This window comes from Ambystoma mexicanum, chromosome 5p, assembly GCF_040938575.1.
Source record: "Ambystoma mexicanum isolate Mex_15411 chromosome 5p, UKY_AmexF1_1, whole genome shotgun sequence".
Lineage (NCBI taxonomy): Eukaryota > Metazoa > Chordata > Amphibia > Caudata > Ambystomatidae > Ambystoma > Ambystoma mexicanum.
Genome location: NC_090930.1, coordinates 75,876,455 through 75,904,303, shown reverse-complemented (window position 1 = coordinate 75,904,303; position 27,849 = coordinate 75,876,455). Strand labels below are relative to the sequence as shown.

Below are 27,849 nucleotides of genomic sequence, written 5' to 3'. Positions count from 1 at the left end.
CTATGGTCTTTCTCAAAGCTGGTATTGTAACAAATACAAAATATCAGAATCAAATAAAGTTGGTTACAAAAATTGGTGTATACATACCAATATCAGGTAAGGGAGATCGGCAGAAAAGGAATAACATAATTTACCTTGTTAAAAGCAGAAACTGGGTGTTTAACTATAGCAAACCCTGCTAACCTTGAATTCAGTAAGGCACCCAAATTACAAGAGTCACAAGTGATTCAAAACCAAAATTGGTTGCTGTGAGTACAAAATTCTTGTGCATACCTCTGCATAGTGACCCCACCCATTATTCTGCTGTAAATCGGGTCCAAAACACTCACCAATAATTGTTTGAGATGTAAAGATGAGGAATACGTGGGAGGAACATACAGCCGAAAGAACTTTACCCAGGGTAAGCAATTTGTTCTTCAAATAGATTGTGTCCTCTCATGTATTCCTCATCTTTGATATTCTCCCATAGCAGTGTGTTGCAGTAGGTGGGAAAGAAGAGTATGATTTTTATTTCATTTTGGTTTTCTAAAAAGGTTTTATATCCACACTAAAGTGATCTGAAATTGTATAAGCCATTGACTGTTGTCTGGTGGTAATCCAATCCTGTTCAAGCACACACATTGTGGCCTTTTGAGTAATGTGGATTAGATCTTCAGTAGATAGAGAGTTATTGAACAGAATACCTATTGAGCCATCAATCCACTCATTCAAAACTTTACATGGGGGGTTTACCCATAGATTATTGAACCTACCAAAGAGCGTGTTAACCGGAGGGCATTAGACAGATGCCATATTAAGGAAGTAAATGCAGGCGTGGAGTTGACACTGACACACACACACACACACACACACACACAAAACACTTTCACCCATGCATGTATACATCATTTAAACAACTTGTAGCATGCACAATGTCATAAAAACAAAACACACTAACATACATGCGCAAATACATACATACATAACACTTACCTTACCTGCTCGCACCTGTGGGTAATTGTCGAACCGTGTTTCAGTCACCTGAAGTAAAATGAGAAGAGAAAGTATTTCTATAGAGTGAAAGAGGTACAGCTAAAAATAAACATGCTACCTATCAGATTCTGCATCTTCTTGAATAATTGCTATTGCACCCGAGAGACAAACTGTAACAATTTCTTAGGCTGTCATGTAAATACAATGATTATAGCGATTGGGTTGCTGATGCCCAGGATATACAGAGAACTGTATCTGTTAAAATTAGAACTTTGTCACATTTAAACATAAGGGCCAAGCATCTGTAATATGATTAAGAGCAAAATAACTCATCAGGCCCCAGAACATCAGGCCCAGACCATGCCCCAGACCATATGCTCACTGTAACCATGAGCAATATAACCGTGCTGTAACTAAGACAATCTCATGCAACATCACCTCAATGCCCTTGGGTTGCTAATGCACTTAAAAAATGTAATAAATAAATAAATAAATAACAAACATTTATTTTGGAGCTTTAGATAAATGAGCAGTTCCACAATTTCACCACAGTGCCATGTTCCAGGGTCGCAAGCACAGTGAAGTAATATGCACTTGTAAATTATAAAATAACATCTTCATTATTTTCAACAATTGTATCTTGCAATGTATTTTATTTAACTAAAATAATGCAAAGTGAAAAGAAGGAAAGCAAACGCCATTTGAAATTGCATTACTTCCCATAATACTATAGTTTGTTGGTTTGGAAATGGTGCATGTTTGTATCTCTGAAATAGATTTATCTTAGTGCAGTTAAGGCCCCCACGTCAGGAATTTGGGGCATAAGATCTGAGATCACAAGTTAAGACTTTGCTTCTCCACAGTAAAATTCACCTGCCAGAAGTCTGTTTAAACCAATTTACCAACTTGGTTATGAGACTTTGAGCGTATTTCCCATGTGCCACATTGACAACTGAAGACAAATATGGGCAGTTATTACTTACACTTCTGGTCAAATTGAACACTAATAGCTCCACGTCTAATATTGTATTCAAAACTAAATCAAGTAAAAATGTAAAACTTTACAGTGGAAAGACGCTAGGAACTTAAAATAAGTTGTGTCTTGTATATAGATAAACAAATGTTTATTTAACAGATACAAAATCCACTTGGTATGTAATGATAAAAGTATAAAATAAATATAAACATTATCTCCTTAAATATACATCTCACAGAGGCATACAGCTTCTTGAATTGTTCACCCTGATATGTATATTTTTTGTACTCTTTATTTTTTATTAAACTAGCAATCCTTTTCAGTCATAACACCAGAGGTGGATCTTGCCAGTACCAAGACTGGGGGATGAGTTTTATATTAGACAATTCTTTACACAGGTAGAGGATAAGGAGATTTCTGGATATTACTGAAAGCTGGATTGCTAGAGAAGAATGTTAAATGTTAAATGAACAGACATCAAGTGGAGTGCTGATTTTCCATAGATATTGCATAGATGATCCCCATTGGAAAGGAGATGATCAGTCCTTCCTGCGACCATATGCAGCAGTCTAAGAGACCTTGCAGACTGAGAAATTCCAAACTCAGAGGGTCCAGAGAGTTTTGCAAACTTAGAAGCCATATTTAACTCCAGGTGACCCAAAAGTGCTGCACATGGTAAATCCTGTGAATAAGGGGGGCTGGGAGCAGCATGGGGATACTAGTTTTAACAGGGACACGGGTACTGTGTAAGATAAAATGACACTTTTCTCTGTTTGAAACGTAACACAATTAAGATTTCATATTCAAGAAAACTAAGTGCATTTTGAAAAGTGACGGTGTAAACATGACCTAATTTGTCATGAAATTGAAATAGTTTTTTTTTTTAATTAAGTACCATTTAAAAGAGAAATCTTGTGTTCCTATCGGCATAGAGAATGATGTGGGCCATAATTTCATCACAAAATAGTATTGCCTGACATGATATCATTTAAAATCATTGCGGTGGGAGCCTAATCATTAAATAGATACTTACCAAAAAAGTAGCTCAGCCATTTTGATTTATGCACAGAAAATAGTGCAAAGTGTAAAACCCCTGGACTCCCTTATCCTGAAATGCACAGGTAGACCTACGTGTGATGTGAAAGGGCAAGAGTGCTGTAATATTGTACCTTTTACTGGAAAATATGACTCCAGACCAAAATCTGTGGATATGAAGGCTAATGAATAGAAATGGACTGAAAGCTGTACACACACTTTCTCATTGAAAGCTCTATGCACACACACACATTCATTGAAAGATGTGCACACATTTGTAGATTGAAATTAGCGAAAGTTGCACACACATGTTAAAGAAGCCCCTGCCCCACATTGAAGTGAGCCACTATCTATGCTCAGTGTCGGAGGGGAAGGTAAAAACAGTGTTTTGATGCATTTGAAAATGTGACGTTTTATTTCATATTGAAATGCTTTGTAATTGTAAATTTGTAAAGTGCTCATACACAAGTGAAGTGCTTCAAAGCGCTTCAAGGTGGGAAGGGAACATGGGAATACAGACATCAATTTTAGGTCTTGAAGATTCAGAATGACTTAACAACAATAGCTAGCACACTAGGCCAGAGACATATATATTAGAGAAGTGCTTGACAGAGTGAGGAGGTGTGGGGGAGAGGAGCATACCGATCAATAAACCACAGTACTAGCCTGGCGACAGAACATTTGTGATGTTAAGGATTTTGAGAGACATGTATTGCCTAGAAATAGAAGGGAGTAGTTGTTTACCTGCAACTCCATTTCTCCAGCGTTGGAATCTTTCATAGATTCACATGCTGTGAATATTCCCCGTCGTCAAGCTGGGAATCCCCTGGTACTTATATTTAAATACCTTTCCTAAGAAAAAACATTTGACACATTGACTGGCCTGCTCACATTGTTGTGGGTGCTTTTGGTCCCTACCAATAGCATGTTGAGTGTATTCCGCCCAAATAGCTTTCCCTCAGATTTTTTTCTTTTTTACATTTTTTTTTATACAACAAAAAAGATTTAAACAATCCCGCCTCAAAGTTTCTGTATCCAGTCCAGTGCTTGCAGAAGATCTGCAGACTTCCATTTCCTGGCTATTACCAATAGGGCTGATATCCTGAGAATAGTGTAGGCTTTCCGAGAATATTTCGGCCAAAGTCTGTTGTCTGGCGCAGCCAAACCCAGAAGCGTCTCAGCTAGGGGTCTCTCGTTCATGAGGCAAAATATCTTTTGCATGTGTCCCTCCACTTCCTCCCAGTACACTTGTATTTTGGGCAGGACCGCTAGATGTGTAGCCAATCCCCTGTATTCCCCCACCCTCTCAAGCACTTCTCTGATATGGACCGAGACATTTCATGTAGTCGTGTGGGTGTATAATGCCACTGGAACATTATTTTTAGCCAGAATTCTCTGATTTGGAGAGACTGTGTCAGCCATTGGATATCGTACCATAGGGAGGTCAGGTTTTCATCCTCAAGGGGCGCTCCCAGTATTTGTTCTCATCTGAGTTGATCAGGGGGGTCTGGAGAGTGGGGGCTCAACTATAAGAAATTTGTACAGGCTGGATATCAAATATGTATCTCCTGGGTTAGAAGTTAAGAATTTTTCGAATGGTGTCAAGGGTTGCGTGGCAGCTAGTCTGTTCCGGGGGCCATCAGCCAATGGCGCACCAGAAAGTATTGAAACCGCTGTGATTCCTGTAGGCCTAATTCCTCTTCACATTGGATAAAGTGTTTGATGTCATCTCCCTGGAACATATCGCTGAATTTGGTGCAGTCTGCTCTTACCTACTTTGTATACTTTGTAAATGTTGCCTGTTGCATGCCTGGAGTGAACTGAGGGTTGGCGGATATTGGGGTGAGGGGAGAGGAAAATGTTGTGATGTGGTGTTGTCTAATTGCATGGTCCCAAGTATCTTCCACTATTTTTGTGATCTCACTAGAGTGAATGTTGCGTGGTCTATACGACCTATTGAGTCACAGTTTTTCCCTCATCCGCTGGTCTACTAGCGCTCTTTACATTTGCCCCCACCTTTTGTCTGGGTTTCTCTGCGAACCAGTCTTTTATCACTCGCAGTTGTGCTGCCCTATAGTAAACTCAGAAATTTGGGAGCCCCAGGCCCCCTCTATTTGGGGGAGCATTAACATTTTCAACGCTATTCAAGGGGGTTTGTTCTTCCAAATGTATTTGGATACCCTTGTGTTCAGGGTACGAAAGAAAGTTGCCAGTACCTTGATGGGGAGGGCCTGATATAGATAAAGAATCTGGGGTAGCATAACCATTTTAACTCTTCCCAACCAGTTGGGTTTGGTTTTGGGCGAGAAGGGGTTAGAAATTCATCTTGTCAAGTTCCCCCAATGAACACGTGATAGATACCCCTAGGATCGATCCTAGGATTCGGATGCTTTTGGGAACCCGCCTCAGTTGTGTCATTTCCTTGGCTCTGGTTAATTTGTCTCGTTCGACTGATAAGTTTAGAATTTCTTATTTCGGGAAGTTGATTTTTAGTCCGGCGACCTGGTCAAATCTTTCTAGTTCCGACAGTAATGCAGGGAGTGAATTAACCGGGTCAGTGATGGCAAGCAGCATGTCATTCGCGTAGGCCATTAGTGAGTGTACATCTGCGCGAAAATGTATACCCTTAATCGCTGCTGATAGGCGGATCTGTGTCAGGAGGGAGTCTAGGTGTAGTGCGTAAAGGAAGGGAGAGAGGGTACAGCCTTGCTTAGTGCCCCTCTTGAGAGGGACCAAGTGGGACAGTTGGCCGTTTATCAGTAGTCTGGCTTTGGGATTGGCGTAATTGGCTTGCACCATCATGATGTATTTGGGCCCAAATCCCATTGTTCGCAAGGTGTTGAAGAGGAACGCCCATTCCAACCTGTCGAATGCTTTCTCCGCGTCCAGCGAGACCAGCACTGCAGGGTCCCCTTTCTTATCTACTTTTTCTAGTATGTGGCATATCCTCCACAGATTGTCGTGGGTTTGTCGGTTTTTTATGAATCCCGTTTGATCGGGGTAAATTAGGGTCCGCATCAGTTGTTCAATCTGGTTAGCCAGGATCTTGGTGTATATTTTTGCATCCAAGTTCATGAGTGCTATTGGCTGGTAAGACACACATTTGGCCGGGTCCTTGCCCGGCTTGGGAAATAGAATAGAATTATCTATGCAGGGTAGCCGTCTGGGCCCGGTGATTTGTTTAGGAGGTGGTTTGCGATGGCCTTCTGGACTTCCTTTCGACTGATGTCTGCTTTTAATTGGTCCCTGTCGGAAGTTGGAATCGTTTTCAAGGAGGTTGCCTGTAGATATTCATGTTGGAGTTGCAGGTCAGGGTGTTCGGATTTATATAGGGTTGAATAGAAAGTGTAAAACTGTGCAGAGATTTGGGCGGTTGTCATTACCTTGGTCCCCTACGGGTCTTCTAGGATAGTTTGGGCTGAGTTTTTCCCTCTCAGTTGTCTCGCCAAAAGTTTATCAGCTTTGTTTGCCTTCATATAATATTTCTGCTTGGGGAAGAGCAAACTTATTTCAGCCGGTTTTGGATGTATGAGATTCAATTTACTCTTTGCGTCCCTATCTTTCCTCTGGAGCCGCACAATGGTAACTATCTCCATTTGTTTCACTGTGGTTCTCAGCCCTGTTTCCAGATCAGCTTCTATCTTTTTTCCTTAGTTTGCCCCTGTGGGCTGCTGCCGCTATGAGCCCTCCCCTTATAGTTATTTAACTTAAAAGGCGTCCCAGAGAATGTCCGGCCTAATCACCCCACTGGAGTTGGAGGAAAGGTATTCTTGTATTTTCTGGTCTATATCCTCACAAAGGACCTGATCTGCTAACAGCCCAACAGGGAATTTCCAGGTCCATAGTGTATTTCTTATATTGGGGAGAGTGAGAGTGAGTGTTATCGGGGCATGGTCTGAGATGGTGTTGACATGTATGGATATGTCGGAGATCTGGCCTAATAGTGTGGTTGAGTCCCAAATGTAATCGATCCTGGAGAATGACTTATGAACATGAGATTAATATGTGTATGCAACTTCATTCCCCCTCAGCGCCGTCCACAAATCCCTAAGTGCCAGTTGCTCGAATTTGGTGTTGAGGGTTTTGAACGCTGGGGGCTGGGTCTATTTGCTACTAGTGCTCCTCTCCATTGCAGGGTTCCATGCAATGTTGAAGTCCCCCAGCAGGATGGTCTTTCCCTCCCCAAAACGTTCTAGGTGTGTGAGGAATGTTTTTAGGAAGCTCTCTTGGCCAGTGTTAAGGGCGTATGTTGAAACCATCGGATGTCTGCCCCTTATATTATTGGCACTTCTCGGGCAGGCGTATTGGGTCCAGGTGTGCTTTGTAGGGAATTATTTTGGAGCTTCCTTTGGGTTTGTTCCTTCGTTGTCCATTCCCAATGCCGGGGGCCCTTGGGAGTGTACCTGTTTGTGGCCGATGGACCAAGCTCATCATCCAGTAGGGAGGGTGTAAGCGGGTGAGCATGCTTCTGGTGACCCGCGTTCAGCGGGGTGCAGAGTTCGCTGGACGCAATGAGTTCAGCCCACGCACACCGGAGTGTCGCCAGGCCGGATCCGTAGCTTATACCGCGGGGGATCGACGGTGTGCACACTCACCTCTTGTCGGCTCTCTGCACATCCCGGCATGGAGGTGATCTTTTTCATCCCGGCGGGGCTGCCACAAGTCGCTGCTCATCAATAGCCCCCATTTCGGATGAATCTGTGCTGCTGCTGTGTAGGGAAAGATATTACGGGGTCGGAGCTCAGCGGGCCGTGACTCTACTCATCAGTGGCCATCTCGGAATCGCTTCTCTCAGATTTTAACCACTCGTGTTGGAGGAATAACACAAACAGATGGTGTTTGCCTGGAGGGGAAGGCTGGAGGGCGCATGTGAATCTATGAAAGATACTAAAGCTGAAGAAATGGAGTAACAGGTAAGAAACTACTCCCCTGTCCAGCATTGGCTCTTTCATAGATTCATATGCTGTGAATAGATTTTATAGCAGTATACATGACAGGAGGAGAAAGACAGGCAAACAGAGACCAGAAACCCTGAATTTATGCCTGTGCAAGAAGTATACATACATAATGATAACCCTGGAAGCTGCAGGGCTTACGACTGCCTGTACCATTTGCATGCCCTCCGCGTTCTGCTGCTGCAGGCAGTAGTGCCTTGTGAAGGTGTGGGGCACTGCCCACGTTGGTGCCTGACAAATGTCTCCGATGGGCACGCCAGACCACAGAGCTGCCGAGGCCACATCGGCCCTTGTGGAATGTGCCCTGGCTGTGGTCTGCAGTGGCCTGTTGGCCTTTGCGTGGTAGAAGGAGATATTAGAGGATATCCACCTTGCTATACCCTGCTTTGTGATAGCTTTCCCTTTGTTTGAAGGTCTGAAAGCGATAAAGAGCTGTTTTGCTGCGCTGATGGATTTGGTCTGGTCCAGGTAATATTTCAGCGCCCTTTTGATGTCCAGGGAGTGCAATGATCTCTACGCTGTGGTGGTGCCGCTTTGGAAGAAGGTAGGCCGTGTGATAGCTCAATTTTTGTTGTGGAACTCAGATGGCACTTTTGGACTAAAGTGGGGATTGGTGGAGAGGATCACTTGTCCCTTGCAAACCTGAGGTATGGAGGGTCCACCACCAATGATTGTAGCTCTGAGACCTGTCTGGAGGACGTAAAAGCGACGAGAAAAGCCAGCTTCCAAGTCGCAAACTTGATGTGAGCTGAAGAGAGAGGCTCAAAGGGGGTTTTCATGAGGCCGTTTAGGACCAGGTTTAGGCTCCCTACTGGTGGTATTCTTTTCTTTGGGGAAAGGAGTGGAAAAGTCCCCTTAGAACATGTTTAGGTAGCCTGTCGCTGCAGAGGGGTGGTCTCCCTCTTTTTCTGGTGGACCTGGAAATTTCTGCCAGGTGTACTTTTATGGAGGAGATAGCGAGACCTTCCTCTGCTATCTTTTGAAGGAATGGAAGGACCTGTTGTGGTTGTAGTGGTTGCAAGTTGGACTGTTGGAAACATCATGTGCAAAACCTTTTCCACTTTTAGTTGTATGAGTTGTTAGTGGAAGGGGACCAAGCTGCCACTAGTATGTGTTGACATTCCTGCAGTATGTCTAGGTGGCCAAATTCATAGTGCTCAGGAGCCATGGTGTCAGCTTGATGGGCCGTGGGTCGTGATTCAGGATTGAGCTGTTGTTCTGCGACAGGAGATCGGCCAGGGCTCCCAGGTGGATTGGGTAATCCGCCATTAGCTGGAGGAGGTCCAAGAGCCAAGTTTGTCCAGGCCAGTACGGTGCCACTAAGATTGATATGATGGGTATTTATAACGCGCTTAATACCCAGAGGTTTCAAAGCGTGGACCTGGGGATCGAACCTGTGTTCAATGATCAACGGAATGGGGGGAAATGCGTATGCAAAAACACTGGTCCGAGGGAATGAGAATGCGCCCACGTGCGGGCTCGTGTGCGGGAGTCGGCTTGCAAATTGCTGGCACTGTTTGTTGGATATTGTGGTGAAGAGGTCAGGCAGAGGCTGACCCCATGCTGTGATGATTCTGTTGATTTGGCTGCTGTGGAGCTGCCATTCGTGGGAATGTGTCGTGTCCCTGCTGAGGCTGTCTGCGTGCTGGTTGTGTATCCCCGGCAGGTGGAACACTTGTAGAGTGATATTGTTGTGAATGGCCCAGTGCCAGATGTTTTGAGCCTCTTTTGACAGGGAGCTTTACCTGGTTCCTCCCCGTTTGCGGAGGTAAAACATTGTGGTGGTATTGTCTGTGAGGACCCACACCACTGAGTTTTGAATTAGCAGAAGGAAGGATTTTAGGGCCCAATGGAGCGCTCGCAGCTTCAGGAAATTGATGTGCATAGCCCACTTATCGGGCGTCCATTGGCCTTTGATTTGATGTTGGCCCAGGTGGGCCCCCAATCCCGCCAAGGAGGCATTGGTCACCAGCGTGAACTGGTGGGTAGGCTCGAGCAATGGTATCCCTCTTGATATGTTGTTGCGTATTGTCCATCATTGCAGTGAACTTGAGAGCGCAGGTGTGATGGTGATTTTGTTTTTTCACGAACCTGGGGTTTGGCACCATCTGGCTGCCAGGAACTGTTCTGCCCGTCGTATGCGCAGCCTGCTATGGGGTATTAATGGTAAGCAAAACTACATGGTTCCGAGCAGTGCCATGTATTTGCGCACTGGGAGCTGTTTGTTTGGGTTGAATGAGCGTGCCAGAGACATTAACCTGTGAATTCTGTTGGCCGAGGGTTTGACTAGGCTTTGTGCCGTTGAAAAAGGTGCACCCAGGAACATCAAGCTTTTGGATGGCGTGATGCATGATTGAGTAGTTTATTGTAAATCCTCTCTGTTGGAGTAGAGTCTCTGTTTGCACAAGTGAGGTTGATGTACGTTGGTGCGTTAGGGCCCTGACCAACCAATCACCTAGATATGGCTAGACATGGTGGTCTTATTTTTTGAGGAATTCGTGTCCGGAAGAGGACCTATGCCTCTCTCTGTGCGAATGGGACTCTGATGACGAGCAGTGTTTTTTCTTCGTCGACAAAAATGTTTTTGTGGACGACTTGTCCTTATGTTTATCTTTCATAGGCGAGCGGGAAGCTGACGCTGTCGTAGGTAGTGAGCCTGGGTGAGGCGTGAATGATGAGAGGTGTGACCCTGTTTTGGGCATCGCCGCTGGGTGCAATCTCGCTGGTAGAGTCATCAGCGGTTTCTCAGCCGACTGCTTATTTGTGGACAGCAGGCCCTTGCGGCTTACTGGCTTCATTTGAGAGGGAGACTGATCCCTGGGCCACATGGCTTTGGCTCATCGATGATTTCGTCTCACCTTGGGTAGATAGTGTTTTCTGCTTTTCCACAGGTTGATTTTCTGACCTGGATTCATGGCTGGACGGCGACCACTTTCCACAGGGAGTGGTAGCTCTCCCACTTCTTGAAGAGCCTGCCTCGATGCAGGGCAAGACCCCTCTTTCAGCCAACAGATTAGGCAACACTTTCAGTCTTTGAGGGATTTTTTTTTTTTTTTTTTTAAACTTCTTTTTATTATTTAGCGTGGCAGCAAAAAAAAAAAAACAAGCGAACAACATGAGGCATTACAGCATGAATACCATATAAACATTGTAGGTGCACAAGGGTCGTTACACATAACATCCCAATCAGTGGGTACAGTCACAGAATAAATTGGGAACCAGATGTCCGTTACAGGGAAGAGGACCTGGGTCGGTGGGGGGAAGTGGGCGGGGGGGAAGCATCCGGTGCTGCAATCGTAGCGGACATGTAAGAGCGGAACTTGAGCCATACATTTCTAGGTTTAGAGTGGGCAGGTTGTATATGGGACCAGGCTTCCTCAGAGTCCGAGGCCCAAGTAACTGCCCTCAGCCATTGAGCGTGTGTGGGGGGCAAGGGACGGAGCCAACAGAGTAGGATAGTGCGTACCGCAAGCAGGAGGCATAGGCCGGCTAATTTTTTGGCATCACGGGAGAGACCTGGGAGATCGTGAAAGAGACACACCAGTGGAGAAGGGACAATGGGATGGTCGAGAACCGCAGACATTGTCGAGCAAACAGCCTCCCAAAACTGCGAGAGGCGAGGGCAGGACAGAATCATGTGAATGTAGTCAGCGTCGTCATGATGGCACCTAGGGCAACTGGAAGGGTGTTCCCTGGACATACGATGTAATCTGGTCGGGGTATAGTGAAATCTATGTAGTACTTTGAATTGAATGAGTTTAAAACGGGAGTTAAAGGATACTCGATGTGTGCGCTCGCATAGATGTGCCCAGCGTTCGTCCGAGATCTCAACACCCAAGTCCACCTCCCATAACCCCCTCAGTCTAGCGAAATCGGGTACAGATCTGGACTGCAACAGAGCTCTTCAATAGCTGGGTCATCCGGGGGCGACGCCGGGAATGTTTGGTAATTGCGTTTGAGGGTTCTGCGGAGGGATGCGTATTGGAGCCATGCGCCCCGGTCACTCCTCAGGGGCAGCGGGAGATCGGACCATTCAACAAATATACCCTGGTCAAACACGTCACGCAGCAGCTCATAGCCTGCGTCCGCCCAGTGACGCACCGTGCCCGGTGGGACCTGCGGGACCCCCGGGAGGAAATTCCAGAGGGGGAGGTTGCCATGAAAGGCATATGTAGTTTTTACTAATTTCCACATTTTCGCCAGAGCAAGGGAAGTGCAAGCGACCGGGCTCTGTGAGTCCAATGCTGAGGAAGCGGGGTGTATCACCAAGGAGCGGATATCACGGTCACAAACCGCAAGCTTCTCAAGTCGAACATGCGGAGGAGGGTCTATTGTATTGAACCAGTGAGATGTGTATTGGATCTGGGATACCAGCCAGTATTTGAGAAAATTAGGGGCACCAAAGCCCCCGTTAGAGATGGGGGTAGATAAGGTATCGAGTTTTAGGCGAACCGCACCTGAGTGCCACAGAAAGGAATTCACAGTGCGGGTCAAGTCCCGGAAAAAGTCCTCCCCCGGCCAGAGGGGTATGTTAGTGAACCTGTAAAGCAACTGGGGTAACACCACCATCTTCAGCAGCCCTATCCTGCCCGCCAGGGAGATCGGGAGCCTGTCCCATGCCCGGACCTTAGCCGTCAGGTGTGCGAGATATTTCTGGTAGTTTTCCTGGAAGGACAACGCCCGTTGGCGAGTCACCGCTATGCCCAGGTAGGTGAATGTAGACTGAGCCCAGGTGAAGCCCAAGGTATCAGGAGGGGGGAGAGTGCAATCTGTAAGTGGGAAGAGAGTGGATTTTGAACAATTCACTTTGAGGCCAGAGATTCGGCCGAACCGAACAATGTCCTCCAGTATTGGGGGTAAATTGATGGAGGGAGAGCGTACAAACAACAATGCATCATCCGCATATAGGGACACTATATCCGCCTGGCCCGCCGTGCGGAGGCCTCTGTGAGCGTGAAGTTGGCGGAGCATGTCAGCGAAGGGCTCTATTGCTATGGCGAAGATCAAGGGCGAGAAGGGACACCCCTGTCTCGTCCCCCTGGCGATCTCAAAGAGGGGAGAGCAGTGGTCGTCAGTGCGCACCCTGGCCACCGGGGAAGAGTAAAGCAATCTGACCCAGGAGAGAAAGGAGGGGCCGAACTTGCAGCTGTCGAGAACCCGCCAGAGGTACCTCCATGAGACAGAGTCAAACGCCTTTTGCATATCAAGGGTGACAGCCACTGCCTGCGTGTCGGGGCTGATTCTGTCAATTATATTGAATAGGCGCCTCAGGTTCAGGGAGGTGGAGCGACCAGGGATGAAACCCGCCTGATCTGGGTGAATAATAGATGGTAGGATGGGAGCCAGCCGGAGCGCCAGGGCCTTGGCATATACCTTGACATCGCAATTTATGAGTGAAAGCGGACGGTATGAGCTACATTGCAGGGGGGGTTTGCCCGATTTGAGTAGTACTGTGATAGTAGCCTCCCGGAGTGAAGGGGGGAACACGCCGGACTCCACAGACTCCTCCCAGAGAGCTAGCAAGTGGGGAAGCAGCTGTGCCTTAAACTGCTTATAAAATTCGACCGGTATACCGTCCGAACCGGGGGCACGCCCCGAGGATAGGGAGTCGATAGCGTCCGACAGCTCCTCCAGTGTGAGGGGAGAGTCGAGGGAGGCCGCAGCTTCTGGGGACAGGGCTGAGAGAGGGAGGGCTCTGAGAAAGGAGTCGATCTCCGTCACCGGCACCTCATCTGAGTTGGAGTATAGAGTTTCATAAAATGTAAAGAATTCCCTATTGATATCTTGCGAGGTGACAGCCATGGAGCCGTCAGGTCTCTCGAGCCCGATTATGTGTGGGGACTCCGTCTCATGCCGGATCAGGCGTGCCAGAAATCGGCCAGGGCGCTCTCCCTCCCCATATCTCCGCGCCATGCTAGGATTATCCAAAAATCTTTGTTCACGATCCGCGAGGGACCGGAACGTGTCTAGTTCCGACCCTATATCAGCCAGGCCGCTCGAGGTAGGGTGAAGTGAGCATGCGGCCTCCAGGGTAGATAGTCTGGATTCACTAGCAGCGAGATCCCTTCGGATTGACTTCAGGACCCCATTCTCCTTGGACAACGCAATCCCTCTGATATATGCCTTAAATGACTCCCATAGGGTGGTCTGGGTCGCTACCGAGCCCGTGTTAGTCCCGAAGAACTCCTCAATCGACCGCGCGAGTTCTGAGCAGAACTCCGGGTCCGATAGGGACAGGGGCTTCAGCCTCCAGCTACGTGGCCGGCCAGGATCGGGACCCCAGCCAATGGTTACAGTAACTGGCGAGTGGTCAGATAGGGTTCTGGGGAGGATCATTAGTTGTGTAACACTCTTGACCAGTACGTTGGAGATCACCCATCTGTCAATGCGGGAATAGGAGTCGTGAACCGAGGAGTAAAAAGAGAACACACGGGAGTCCGGGTAAAAGAATCTCCATGCGTCCACCACGGAGAGACGGGGCAGAGATGATAGTGCAGCGTAGGCTGCCCTAGAGAGTAGACGGGGCCTGGAGCCAGATCTGTCCAGGGCCACGTCGAAGATCGTGTTGAAGTCGCCTCCCCAAAGGATGGGAACCAGGGGGAAGCCTTCGAGGAGGGACGTGACGTGTACATAAAAGTCTGGGTCGTCTAGGTTTGGGCCGTAAATGTTCATCAGGACCACCTCCCTGTGTTGAAGCGTAGCATGGAGCAGAACATATCTGCCTTGAGAGTCTATTTGTGAGGAAATAAGAGAGAACTGGAGGCTTTTGTGAATAAGGGTCATGACCTCCCGGCTTTGGGTGGAGAAATCAGTGAAATATCTATGAGGGCCCCAAGTTTTGGCAAACCGCATGCATTGTTCCGCGCGGGCATGTGTCTCTTGCAGAAACAGAATCTTGGACCCATGACGCTCGGTCTGCAGTTGGAGCCGTCTCATTTTTTTGTAATTAGCCAACCCACGCACGTTCCAGCTCATAAAGGTCAAGTCACTCTTGGTCGCAGATATGGTGGTGATCGAGGGAGACCGAATGACAGTACCGAATGGGTCAAATTCACAGTCTTGCCGCACCAAGCCCTGGGCACCCCCCCACGGCTCGCCGTCGCTGCCAGCGCCAACTTTTTAACAACAAAAACCCTAACATGTCCCACCCCCGCCCACACCCCCCCCAAACAGAGGGATGACAATCCCAACCCCCCTCAACCAAAACCAAACCAAAGGCATCAACGCCTGGGGGCCTGAGGGCCGGACTAGCCGCCGTAGTCGGGGCAACGGCAGATCAGATAAGATAAGGTGTGCCCACAGTGGATCTTAACACATGATTTGGACAGGGTTCTGGCACGTGATGATAAGGCACACATTTGTAAGAATGATCACAACAAGTAAATTACGAAGTAGAGGATCAAGTGACCCCGATGCAGGAAGGTGACCTTGCTTGGTCTCTCCCCGTCGGGACAGGAGGATAAATGCAGACTCGTGAGGAAAGGGGAGAGTTCAGCCAGGGAAATGTTTGTCAATGAACCTGGAGGCCTCCTCCGGAATTGTGAAAAAGAACACCTGGTTGGCATGCTCTATGCGGAGCTTGGCAGGGTAGAGCATGGCGTATTTGACTGAGTGGATCACAGCCTGAAAAGTCTTGAGTTCGCGTTGGACAGCTGTGGAGAAGTCCGGATAGAGATGAATTCTGGCACCATCCAGTAGTAGCTCCCCTTTGAGTCTAGCCGCCCTGAGGAGGGCATCCCGGTCACGGAAATTCAGAACTCGGGCTATGATGGGCCGGGGTGGAGCCCCAGGTCTGGGTTTAGCCGTCAGGGCTCTGTGTGCCCGCTCAATAGCGAAGTGTGGGGAGAGCTTGGGAGAATCCAAGAGTGAGACCAGTGTGCGCTCGACAAAGTCCTCCATCGGCTCGTGCACTTCGTTCTCGGGAACCCCGATGATGCGGAGATTGTTACGCCTTGAGCGAGATTCCAAGTCCTCGTTCTTCTTCTCTACCTCAAGGACTCGATTGGAGAGAGCGGTGACCTCGGAGCGCAGGGCTCCCAATGCATCCTCGGCGGAACCGACACGTGTCTCGACTTCTGACACACGGCTGTTAGTCCGCTCGATATGGGCCTTAATAGAAGATATAGTACCATTCATGTCATCCAGTTTTGAGTGCAGTGCAGTGAAGCCCTCGCGAATGAAGTCAATCATATTTTGGGATTCCGGTACTGCATCCGGTGAAGGTGTGGCTGGGGTCTGTTCACTGGTCTCCCCTGACGATCTCGACGCAGCCTTAGCAAACATGTTGATAGAGCTCTGTTTCCTCGCCCCTCCCTTGGTCATCCTGGCGATGTTGTAAGTCAAGTGGGGAGAGGGGGAGGCCCAGGCTCTATGTCACCCGAGGTAGGGCGCAGAGTATGGCGCTAGACAGGGAGTGATGCGGGTGAAGCCGTGGCCGGGAATCCGTATAGATGCGGAGTTTGTGGGGCAGCCAACACACTGGGATTTTCCTCAACACCGCATTACCGCAGGAGGCGGGTATGTGTCCCTTCTGTTATCAGAGAGGTACTGTAGCACACAAAGCAGACTGAGGGACCCAAAAGCCCCCCCAGAGCCGATCAGCATGCCACGCAGCTAGTGCGACGACACGACCACCAGCCCCGGCGAAGCCCACCGTCTCCCCAGAAACGAAGCCGTGGTCACCAGCGCAGGCCAGAAGGGCCCAGTCAGTCCAAAGAGGCGCAGGGAGAAGTGTGAGGAGACCTCGGGGGCAGTAGATCCCAGGGTTGAAGGCAGAGGCGCCCAGCGAGCAAAATGTGAGCCTGGGCCCAGGTACGGGTAGTTGAGAGCGAAGAGAGATGGGGGGGGGGTGCCTCCCGGCACAACACCCAGGCGGCAGAGAAGCCGCGGCCCCGAGCAGAAGACAGGTCAGGCAGCCGGTAGGTCGAAGGGCCCGGGCGGTGCAGCGCCAGCGAGATCGCAGCGGCCCTCCCCGAAGGCCACCCCGGAGGGAGACACCCGCAGCCCGCGGTGGTCAGTGGAGCGGGGGGATGAGATAGACTCCGGGGGGGGGGGGCACCAGGATCAGTGCGGGCCGGGGGAGGCACCAGGCCCGGGGCAGGACTGGCGGCAGATGGGGCCAGAGGCAATTGGTCCTCGGCCCCGCGTGTGAGGGAGATAAGGTGATGCCGCAGCCCAGGGCAAGTCCGCAGGGGCCCCCCCGGCACACGTACCTGGCGGCGCAGGGGTCCACCGCACCGCGCGTCACGCCGTCGGCAGCAGCCCCGTCGGGGTCCAGCAGGTGCGGAGAGGGTCCCGAACAGCTCCGGTGCGCACCAGGCCGCGGGCGCCTGAGCAGGCCCGCGGCACGCGGGCTGAAGAAGTGTCCCGGCCGCCCCCAGCTGCACCTCGAGGTTGGGGGGAGGCGGACTGCCACCCGGCAGCGCGCACCCGCCGAGGCGGGGGACCAACGCCGGCCCTGGGCGAGCCCGTCCGCTCCACCAGAGGGCGAGTTTCTGCGCGGGAGCGCCACAGCCAAGTGGGGGGATGGTGCAGCGGCGTTCAGAAGTCGCGTCCCGGGGGTCCGATTTTTGACGGGATCCAGTCCGCTGGGTCCTCGGGGTGGCCGCTTCAAAAGCGCACGAGCCGGGAACGACTGTCCAGTGTCCAAATGTGCCGTTTCAGGATTCCGAGATCTGCCGGCTCCGGAGCTCGAGACTCAGGCGGCCATCTTGCTCGGCGCTCAACAGCGCCCCCAGTCTTTGAGGGATTTTTGAGAGAAACCCTGACAGATCTTGTAGTCCTCCAACGAGTGATTCGGGTACAGGCAGTATACGCAGTCTAGATGTCTGTGCCCTTTGTAGACATTTTTTAGCCCACCGTACCACATGCTCTAAGCAAGGATTTTTTTAGACGCTGTGGGTTCCATATTCGTTGCCGATGCCTTCAAAGGGTTGTCGCCCGCCTTGATATTCGTTGTTTTGTTGAAAAGTGAAATTACTTTTTCGAGAATGAAGAAGATTTCTCTCTGGAGAAAAGAACACAAGGATTCCCATCAGCTAAGAAGACGGTTCAAATCTGAGGGGAAGCTGCTGGGGCAGAGCCATACACTCGACGTCCCATTGGTAGGGACCAAAAGTACCCACAACGATGTGGGTAGGACACTCAAGTTGTCCGAAGTTTTTCCTTAGGGAAGGTATTAAAATATAAGTAACCAGTGATTCCGAACCTGATGACGGGGAATATCACAGCATGTGAATCTATGAAAGCTCCAATGCTGGAGAAGTGTATTCATGAGAACGGGTGCTAGTGTGTGAATTAGTAAGGTGACATTTTGTTTTGCTGAATAACTGATTATGAGTATATGACATTGTGTGACTTCCCTGGCACAAAGCTGTTGACCACATTTGCTTAGGTTTGACATTCATTCTTTTAAATACATTCAGGTTTTCATAAAAACTGCCTGTTTATTAACCAGTATTGTGGGCTAGGGCTATATGAACAGGTCAGATAAGTGATGTGTCTAGACAGGATTGTGAATGTTAGCATGTACCACACTTAGATGGAATTCTTGACTTTACCTTGAGTCGCATCTAGGTAGAAATGTGAATGTTAGCATGTGCCACACTTACATGAAACTGTGAAAGATGAAAGTGCAAAACCTGAATGGAATCATGATCACTAGCCTTCCTCGCATCTAGACGGAATATTGAAATTTGCAAGCGCCACACTCCAATGGAATGGTGAATGATGGCAAGCATCACACCTAGGCATAATTGCAGGGACAGCAAGGCCAACTAATCAATCCACTAACAATTTCCTCCCTCTGCATACACCTCTCAAACTCTAACCAAACACAACTACAAGCCTAAAACGCAGCAATCCGCACAAACTTCACTACACTGCAACAATAGACTTGTACAACAGCACATGACGACTACCGACCTTAAAACACCCCAAACCCAGCCAACGGATCCACCGGGCTGAGGCTACCAACAGCACATCACTGCTCTCTTGCACTTTTCCAGCTTATTCCCACTAACTCCCCCTGCTCCTCCTCTTCTTCTTTCAGAGCCGCCAAAGCACCAGAGGGCCACTCCGGTGGTGATAGTGCACAGTACAAATATCCTTCAACATTAACATTAACATGTGTCCCTAACAAGAGCTTATGATGTAAATGTAAAATATACATATCTTTACAGTCCTTCAACCCGTGCCGCCACGGATGACCAGATGGCCCTCTTCTATGTATCATGAACACGCTGACTGAGAGAAGGACATTTCTCTCCTGTCAGTCATTGTGTATATGCTGTTAGCACAATAATGAGTGGTGTGGGCCAAGCTTCTGCTACCCTGCTTTCTCTAATTATTTCACACTATGTTTGTTGTGGAGCCCAAAGTTATCCAGAAACTATTAAAAACAATAAAAACATGTAGCCACAGACGTGTCCCTCTCACAGAGGCAGGCAGGACATCCCCCTCTGCAATAAAAGCACACGGGTGGACTGTGTTGCTTGCCACTCAGGTGATGGGGCAGCACCCCCTACACATAGTGGAATCCCGTCACTGGCCAAGGGTGAGAGATCATGTGTGTTTTAGACCAAAATATCCAGAGAGTTGCAGAATGGAGAACCCTGCCCCATAGACCATCACATGTGGCATGATGCCTTGCATGTGGTAGGTAGTGAGCGTTGAGAACAGACCAGATGTGCACATATTGTAACTCCTAAACTATCATGTTATGTTATGTTGATTATTACTGTGCACCGCTACCACCCAAGGGGTTGCGAGGCTAAGTGCTGCTTCCAGCACATATACTCTTCAGCCTCAGGTTGTATTTGTTGGTGTACTATATTAATGTAATGTCAACCTGCAAAAAAAGCAACAGACGGAAAATAAAATACAAAAGGCAATTCATCAAGTAATTGGTGGAGGTGACAGTCCATAGCAACTCTTTTCAAAGGGTGGGCATCCTAACAAAATTGAAAACTATGCCGTACCCTTTAAGCCCACAGAAGCATATATAAGCTAAGCTTCAACACAGTTGGGTATGTCTCAATCAACATGTGCTCAGTTCGGCCACAATATGAAGTGCAGTTACTTTCTCTTTGGGCTATTCAGTGATTGGTTAAAAGAAATTAGTCAAATATTACTCTGCGAGACAAGTGCATTGGGTGTCAACCAACATTTCGAATGTCAATAACAAGTAATGCATTTCACATAATTTTGGTACTCCAAATCCATAAAATCTATCCTCCCACTTAAGGCTGAGAGCACAACCGCCATGCTACACAAAAAGTAGACTGTTCCTGCACATATGAAAAAAAGGCCTTAGTCAAACCTATAAAAAAGTCCTGGCCATTCTACACATCCCGCGCATTAGTCCATACCAGTATGTTGCAATGTAAATGAACCACAATCCCAACAGAGACGTTAATACTTTGCATTAACGGGCCTCACAGCTCCATTAGGTATTTACTTTAGTGAAGGATACAACTCCAAGTCCCCACCAGCAATAGGCTGTCACGCTTGCCAGTCCATTGGTCAACCTAGGATCTCTCTGTGTCACTAGATATGGGGATGCCACACACCTTCCCCCTTTGCTTTAACAGGAAAAAAGGTATGAGGGTGGTAAGGAAAAGGTGGGTGAGGATATCACAATAGGGAAAAGTTAAAGGTATAACACGTCTGGTGTCCCTCTATAAATAAAAATGATGAGGCTGTGTATTGAATGGTGGGATAGGTCAAAGACATAACATGCTTAGTGCTCCGTTATATATACTCATTGTACAGTCCAGCCTAGACTGGTTTTCTACTCTTCCTCTGCGACTACTGATACCAGGGACCTTGTTCAGGTTTGGTATCTTTATCATCCCTTCACACTCTCTGAGGGTCTTCTACACTCAACTTGTGCTTTTTTGGACAAATAAATGATTGAACAAAAACATATGGGAAAACGATGAGGGAGGAGTGCTTTCCATTGCAGAAGCAGTCGCTGTTTATCCAATATGAACTGCAGCAACAAATGGCCCGTCCCTATGACATTTCCCTTTATGCCCCTAGTTTCCATGTTCCAATTAGCAGGACTTACATTAGGTTTTCCCTCTCCCCCATTGGCTAAAGTCAAGGCTGGGTAAAAGACGCAAGTACAGAAACTCAGGACTGAAGACTCCATCCCCTCTGGGGTTACTGAAGCAATGCCGCAGTAATGAGCCCAGAGGAACAAACCAGTCTAGGCTGGACTGTACAATGGACTGTTGTAAGAAAACGGAAGCCGTCCCAAGGGTGTGGTACCTACGACCCTCGGCTGATAATGTGAGATGGGAAGTACTTCTCCACGGAGGGCCCCATGCCCTCTGTTTGGTTCCACTCCACTGGAAGTATGTTAGTAAACGTCACTTCCATTCATGAACACAGTAGAAGGACTTGTCACAGATGAATAGGCTAGTGCCTAACTTGTGGGGGTGTTTTCCAGGGATGAGCCCTGGCACTTTTTTCTGAGCAGCAGCACGCATGGTCTAAGACACAGATCAATTGCAATGTGTTTTGGAAACTTTTCATTTTACTGTCTGTCGTGCCAGTGCTGCTGTTTTAGGTATCCAGTGACAGTGCTGGATGCTAGTGCTGGTCATGCCATCACACTGCTCTAATCAGCCTAGCTGACTGGCAGCACAGACGCAGGAAGGTGGGTGGCTTGGGTCTGTGCTGCGGGAACAGCCAGGCTGCCACGGTGCTAGGTGCAGTTCATCGGGAAGGCGGGTTGGAATGCAAATGTATTTGTACCAGTGTCAGAGGAATCTGGGTTTGCTGCATCTCTGCACTCAGTTGGCACATGCAGGGCCTAGAAAATAGTGGGGCCCTGGCACGTATTTATGTACAAATTAAGAACTAGAGTAGGCACTGGAATAGGCCCATTGTTTGGTGGAATCAACATGCCAGAAGGCCTAGAATGAGGTCAGCTGACCAGATGTCTATAAAAGTAACAGGTCTGGAAGGCAGGCCACTTCAGTTAGGTGGGTTCCGTTATGGACAGGATGCTGTGTTCCTTGACTTGCAATCCAATGAATAAATCACTTCTGTTTGCCATTAACCTACACTTAAGTGTGAGCATGGTTTTCTCTGACACACTGCTTTGATATTTCCAACTTGCCACTCTTCCTGTTCTAGGAGCCCCCTAAACAACCTCTCTCACTTCTGTGGGATTTTGTCAATCTCTAGATGGGCTTAGCAACACTGGGGGTAATTTTATCTTTATCTACTACACCAAGCTAATTGTGGTTTCCTTGACCAATTTGCACTGGTTACATAAGCAACTTAATTGCACTCATGTCTCCTCAGATTTGTGCTGAAACTTGCTACTCCCTCCAGAATATCTCCTCCAAAAGCTTTTTGATGTCTGTAGTGCATATCCTGCATTACTGCAACGTCCTCCCACTTGGTGAGCAGGTGCATGAGCCCTACTATATCTAGCCGTATCTTTTCACCACACAGGTTTGGGTTTGGAAGGAGTGTCAAAGGTGATGTGTGAGATTTTTTCATCCTTCTCACTGTCCTCACACAAACATTCTCTCACCACCCTCTCTATTTCAATATTCCATCTTGGCCACCAGTTATCAGCTCTTATACAGTGCTATGTGTTTTTGATTTCTTGGTGTTCCTCAAGGGGCAAGAGAGATCATCTATTCCCGTAGACCCATGGTCAGGACTATCCTATCACCCTTTATTTTTCTAATTATTTTCCGCAACTACAGTCCTAGGAAAATCTCACGCCCTTTCTTGATAGTTTTGTGAACCATGCAATCGCACCATTAGCTATAAACTGAGTGTAATACTACATGCTAGGAAAACTTTATCAGATGATAACATTCCAACAATTAACATTCTAAGATCAAGACCTAATCCATTGCATGATGCAATACTGAAAATATGGAAAGAAGCTTGTGGGCAGATGATGAGTACATTAGATTGTTCTTTGGAAATGCTGCTACAACGACCATTAGAAGTCAAGAAAACCAATTGTCAATGTTGGGTGTGTATGAAAAGAGAGACATAAATCAACTACTTCCCCATCTAATTCTTTTTCCCTGCCAACAGACACGGGATCTCTTCCTCAGAACGCGTCTTAATATACTTCCAACAAGAGAGGTTTTAGCGTCAACAAAACAAATTGCGTCCAGTGCTAATACATGTCGATTTTGACAAAATGTGGAGCAACCAGAATCGCTATACAATCTTCTTATGAAATGCTCTGCTCTGTCCAACGAAAGACAAATATACACCGCTAAACTATCTTCTGAGGCGTCCTTGCTCTCGCCTGAAGATAGATGTGCAACGCTGACATTGGGTTGTAACAAGAGGCTTATATTTAGAGGGGTTCAGTTTTAGAGAAAACTGCTTGAAAAAGACTTGACCAATATGAAATAGACCTTATGATAGCCCAAGCTGGGGCATGGCAGATCAACGACTAATATTAGCAAGCAGGGAACATTGGTTCTCCTTGATTCCCTAAAGAGTTTTTAGGTTTGGTATGACAATTTTTTGGGACAATTATTCTCCTTTCCTTTTTTCGTTTTGAGTTTTTTTCTTTGTTTTTTTTTATTCTTTGTGGCTTTCTTTGTTGTGCTCCTCTCTCTCTTTTCTTTATTTTTTTCATTTATGAGGATAAATATTTTATTTATACGGTGAAATAGGAATGAAAGAGGAAATATAATGAAAAAGTTTGTAAAAAACGAAATCATTTAATTAAAAAAATAAAATACTCTGCTATCCCCAAGAACCACCGCAATTGTTCCTCGTCTTTCAACGTGGGGTTCCCCTGATAGGTGTCCAGCAATTCCTTCCTGGATTACACTCACCTTTCAGATATAACAATTCGCAGCTATTCAGTAAGTTCTCTACTCAATGTGCACTTTGTCCTACCTCAATCTTAAATGAGCTGTTAGTTCTGTGCTGCCTTCAGGCGCTCATCTTGTTAAATTTGGTTCTTTCCATAGATCAGTAAAAATGTGTGCAAGAACAAACGCCCTTCCTCTTTATGGAATAAGTGATACACAATTCTGTCTCAAGATCAGAAGCTAGCATTATGCTTCAGCTTCTTTACTGTTCCCCCTCAGCAGCTTAAAAAAAATATTTTTTCTTTGAACAAAACGTATTCAAACAAAACGAGAAAACACAACAAGAGATGGAACTACAAATCCCAACACGGCAACTCTTGAGTAGTTTTCCTTTCTTACCATATCCACCAATCAGGGGTCTCGCATCCCCTATGTCATATCCTGATCAAGTACTTTACTCTTCTTTTGCTGCTCCTAAACAGTTAAGTACTTTGTAGAAATTATGCATGGTGAAGTTATGAAAACCTGCAGAAATATATTTATTTATGTGTGGTGGCACGCTGTAATACATCTAAAACATACAGGGTAGTATTTCTAGATTACAGCGTGCATTTAATTTGAAGTGGGAGACTTTTACGCATGTGCTCCGACATGGCACTCTGGGGAGGCACAGCAGAGTCAGAGAGTAATTAATCAAGAGCGGGGTCTCACCCACAGAGTTTCTTGCACGATAGTCAGAAGCGCTGAACTCTTCAGAGCAGCACGGCACATCAAGTCCCATCACTGGCGTGAGCCAGATCCATGTGTGCACTCGACCTACTCCAGGACACCGGCTCGCGCTCCATTAATACAGAGGGGAAGCACGCAGTATGTGCCAGCCTTTCAGTCACATCACATCTACGGTAGAAGAAAATAGGGCGAGGCACACACCAGCCTGCTAAATTCAGGCCACAGCACTCACATCGCTGCACTGGTTCAAAATAATACACTAAAATGGATCAAGAAACCTGAAGTGAAGTCAGCCAGGAGGATTATGTGGCAAAGGAGGACAGGGGCCTTACCCTGAGCATCAAACGAGTGCTGGGGTACTCTCTTATGGATGCATTTTCACAGGGGTTGAAGCCTCTACAAAAGAGATTCCCAGTAAGGGGCAGGACAGCATTGTTTGTATTAAATTGGCAGGTGCCATCAAAAGATGCTTGGGCATTGCAGACTGTTCCAGGACTCCTGCTGTAGTTCTCAAGTGCCCCAATAAAGACCAGAGTTCTAACGTGCCTAATGTTCTCGTGGGGCAACAAGGAACTGCTGGAAGCAGAGTTGCAGTAAAAGCATTAAGGCGGCCATAGAAAAGAGTGATCCTGGTTTGCCCGGATTTTTCAGGAACGTGTTCCTGGTACACAGCAAAGGCAAGGTCATGCCAGTGATCAATTTAAAAGAACTCAACGTCTGGTTACTGTACAGACACTTCAAGATTGAGGACATACACACCTCAGAGACAGCCTTAGGTAAGGGGACTGGCTGGAGTGGATGCACTTGAAGGACGCGTATCTGACTTTCCCGGTAGTTTACGAACATCACCATTATCTATGGCTCCTTTGGAAAGGTCAGGCATGGCAGTTCAAGAGCTTACCTGTCTGTCTCTCTTCAGCACCCTGGGCCTCAAGCTGCTTAGACCAGTAGTGGCCGCCATAAGGGAAAGAGGAATAAGGATGATAATGTACCTAGACAATTTTCTGTTCTTGGCCCAGAGCAAGAGCACGCTCTAGGAGCAAGTAGAATTGGTGGGGGAGCTATTGTCATCCCTAGGATTTCTGATCATTAAAGAGAAATCAGAACTGACAGTGCACAGGAGCATGGAATTCTTAGTGTTTGTGATAGATACCAGAAAAGCGGCTCAGGGAACTAGCAGCTCAGAAGATAATAACGATTAAGAAGGAACTCAGAGTAGTTCTCGAGAAGACGACTATTTTGCTTTAGGGTCTAGCCAGGGTAGGTCTCCTGGTGTCCTCGGTTTAAGCCATCTTCCCATGACCACTGCACTACACGGCACTGCAGAGGCTGAAAATTCAAGCATCTACAGTGGGGCCCCAGTTACCACAGTTAGTGCCTCTATACAAAGAGGGGAAAACATCAATGGAGTGGTGGTTGCAGAATATGGGTGTGTGGAATGGTGGGGCCATTTTCTGAAACGTTCCAGAACTAGTGATAGAGTTGGGCGTGAGCAGATCAAGATGAGGGGGCCAGATGCGGTCAGATGGAGACAGGCAGCATATGGTCTCAAGACGAACTAGATCTTCACATCAACTCTCTGGAGCTATTAGCAGGTTCCTTCACACTGAAGACATTCGAAAGACCAGGTGAACTGTTGTATTCTCGTCAGGATGTACAAGGTATCAGTAGTGAGCTACATCAAACAAGTAGGAGTCGAAAGGAAGATACCTAGTACAGCTGAGTACCTCCCAGAAGAGGAGAACATCGTAACGGACTGGAATTTCTGTTACCTACAAGATACAGAGATAACAGGGTCCTTTAAACGTAGAACTATTCGCTTCTAGATTGAACATTCTGACTTGCAGATATTTCAGCTGCAGGTTGGAAACGGGCACACTGGGAATGGACGCCTTGCTGCAGAAATGGAACAGAGCAGTGCATTATGCATTACCATCTACCATAATGCTAGCATGGTAGCCAGGGTATTGGCAACATTTTGCATGGAGGAGGCAGAACCAGTGATAGTAGCGTGTGCTGGAAAGTCACAAGCGTGGTTTCCAATTCTGATGCAACTTTATTTTAGATTTTCCGCAAGCAATTCCAATGCACCAAGATCTGCTGACGGACCCAGCAGGGCACTTCCATCCTCTAGTGCTGACAGGGAATCTCCACTTGCTAGCTTTCAGGGTTTTGGGAAAAGATGGGTCCTGCCGGGTATTTCAGGACAAGCTGCTAGATTTATCAGGGAGTCATGGGCACCCTCTATAGTCAAGAGTTATTGCGCAACATGGCTTGAGTTGAAACTCTTCTGCAAGCAGCAAACTCTTGATCCTATTTCTGCCCTTATAGTTAATGTTCTGAATTTCCTAGTGACCCTGTCTGAGGAAGGTGGGCAGGACTATCGGAGTATACGGATCGGCCATATTGTTGGGTCATGACCAGATAGACAACTCACGTGTAGATCAACTGGTGGTACTTAAAAGATGTGAAGATTTGCAAGATGCCATTACCAAAATACACCTTTTTATAGGATGTCATTCGGGTAGTAGAACAGTTTGTGGTGTGGCCAGTAAATGAAAGCCTTTCTTTATGGCGGCTGTTTGGAAAGCAAGCAATGCTGCTTTGTCTGAACTCATGTAAAAGTGTGTCTGATGTGAGAGCGTTGGAAACAGATAGGAAGATCGGAAAGTGTTCTATTCAGAAGGAGTAGCATTTACCATTGCAAAGCACACTAAATGTAACGCAACAGCCATTTCTTACCCATACTTCTCAGAGAACACCAAGTTGTGTGTAATGTAGTGTTTGTTGCACATAGGAAGCCTTTCATGGTGGTGGTGACTGCTACCTTAGCCAGAAGGGTACGGGAGATGATGGTGCTGGCAGACATTGATGTAACATTATTTGGTGCGCATTCGGTGATGGGTGCTATGGCATCCAAAGCTTTTGCTACAGGAACCAGACTAGAGGATATTTCGAAGTCGGCAGACTGGTCAAATTATTCTACTTTCAATGCGTATTACTTTAAGCCGATTTCAACTTTGGCAACTACAGTGATTGAGGGCTTTGAACAAGCATAATGCTCGCCTCTGGTCTTGGCGTAGAATGAAGGTCACCCAGTCTTACAGCACAGGCAGTCTTGATCCTATTAAAGACAAAGAGGCAAGCATTATCCCTCCCAGAATATGCAGGGGGTTAAGACGAGATATGGAAAGTTTAAATAATGTTACGTTGGAAATGTCGAGCTGCGTATCTCCCACCCGACATGAGTTTTGTTACATTGCAGGTGATGAACAGGGGAACGGGTGAGGAGTAGGGTGTACTATGATGTACAGGAACATTGGGAAGAAGTTTATAGTTGCAGAGTGGCTGTCCACGTGCTCGTCTCGTT

General features: G+C 47.4%; 1 protein-coding gene across 4 annotated transcripts in view; it reads right to left on the bottom strand.

Annotated features, from left to right (window-relative positions):
* The window catches only part of EDA (ectodysplasin A), a 2,379,945-nt gene that overhangs the window by 1,359,152 nt on the left and 992,944 nt on the right, over positions 1 to 27,849 (bottom strand). For all 4 annotated transcript variants that reach the window (XM_069612481.1, XM_069612482.1, XM_069612483.1 and 1 more), the window contains exon 2: positions 973 to 1,020. In XM_069612481.1, coding sequence (XP_069468582.1) covers positions 973 to 1,020 — 48 coding nt within the window. The remainder of the gene's footprint in view (positions 1 to 972; positions 1,021 to 27,849) is intronic.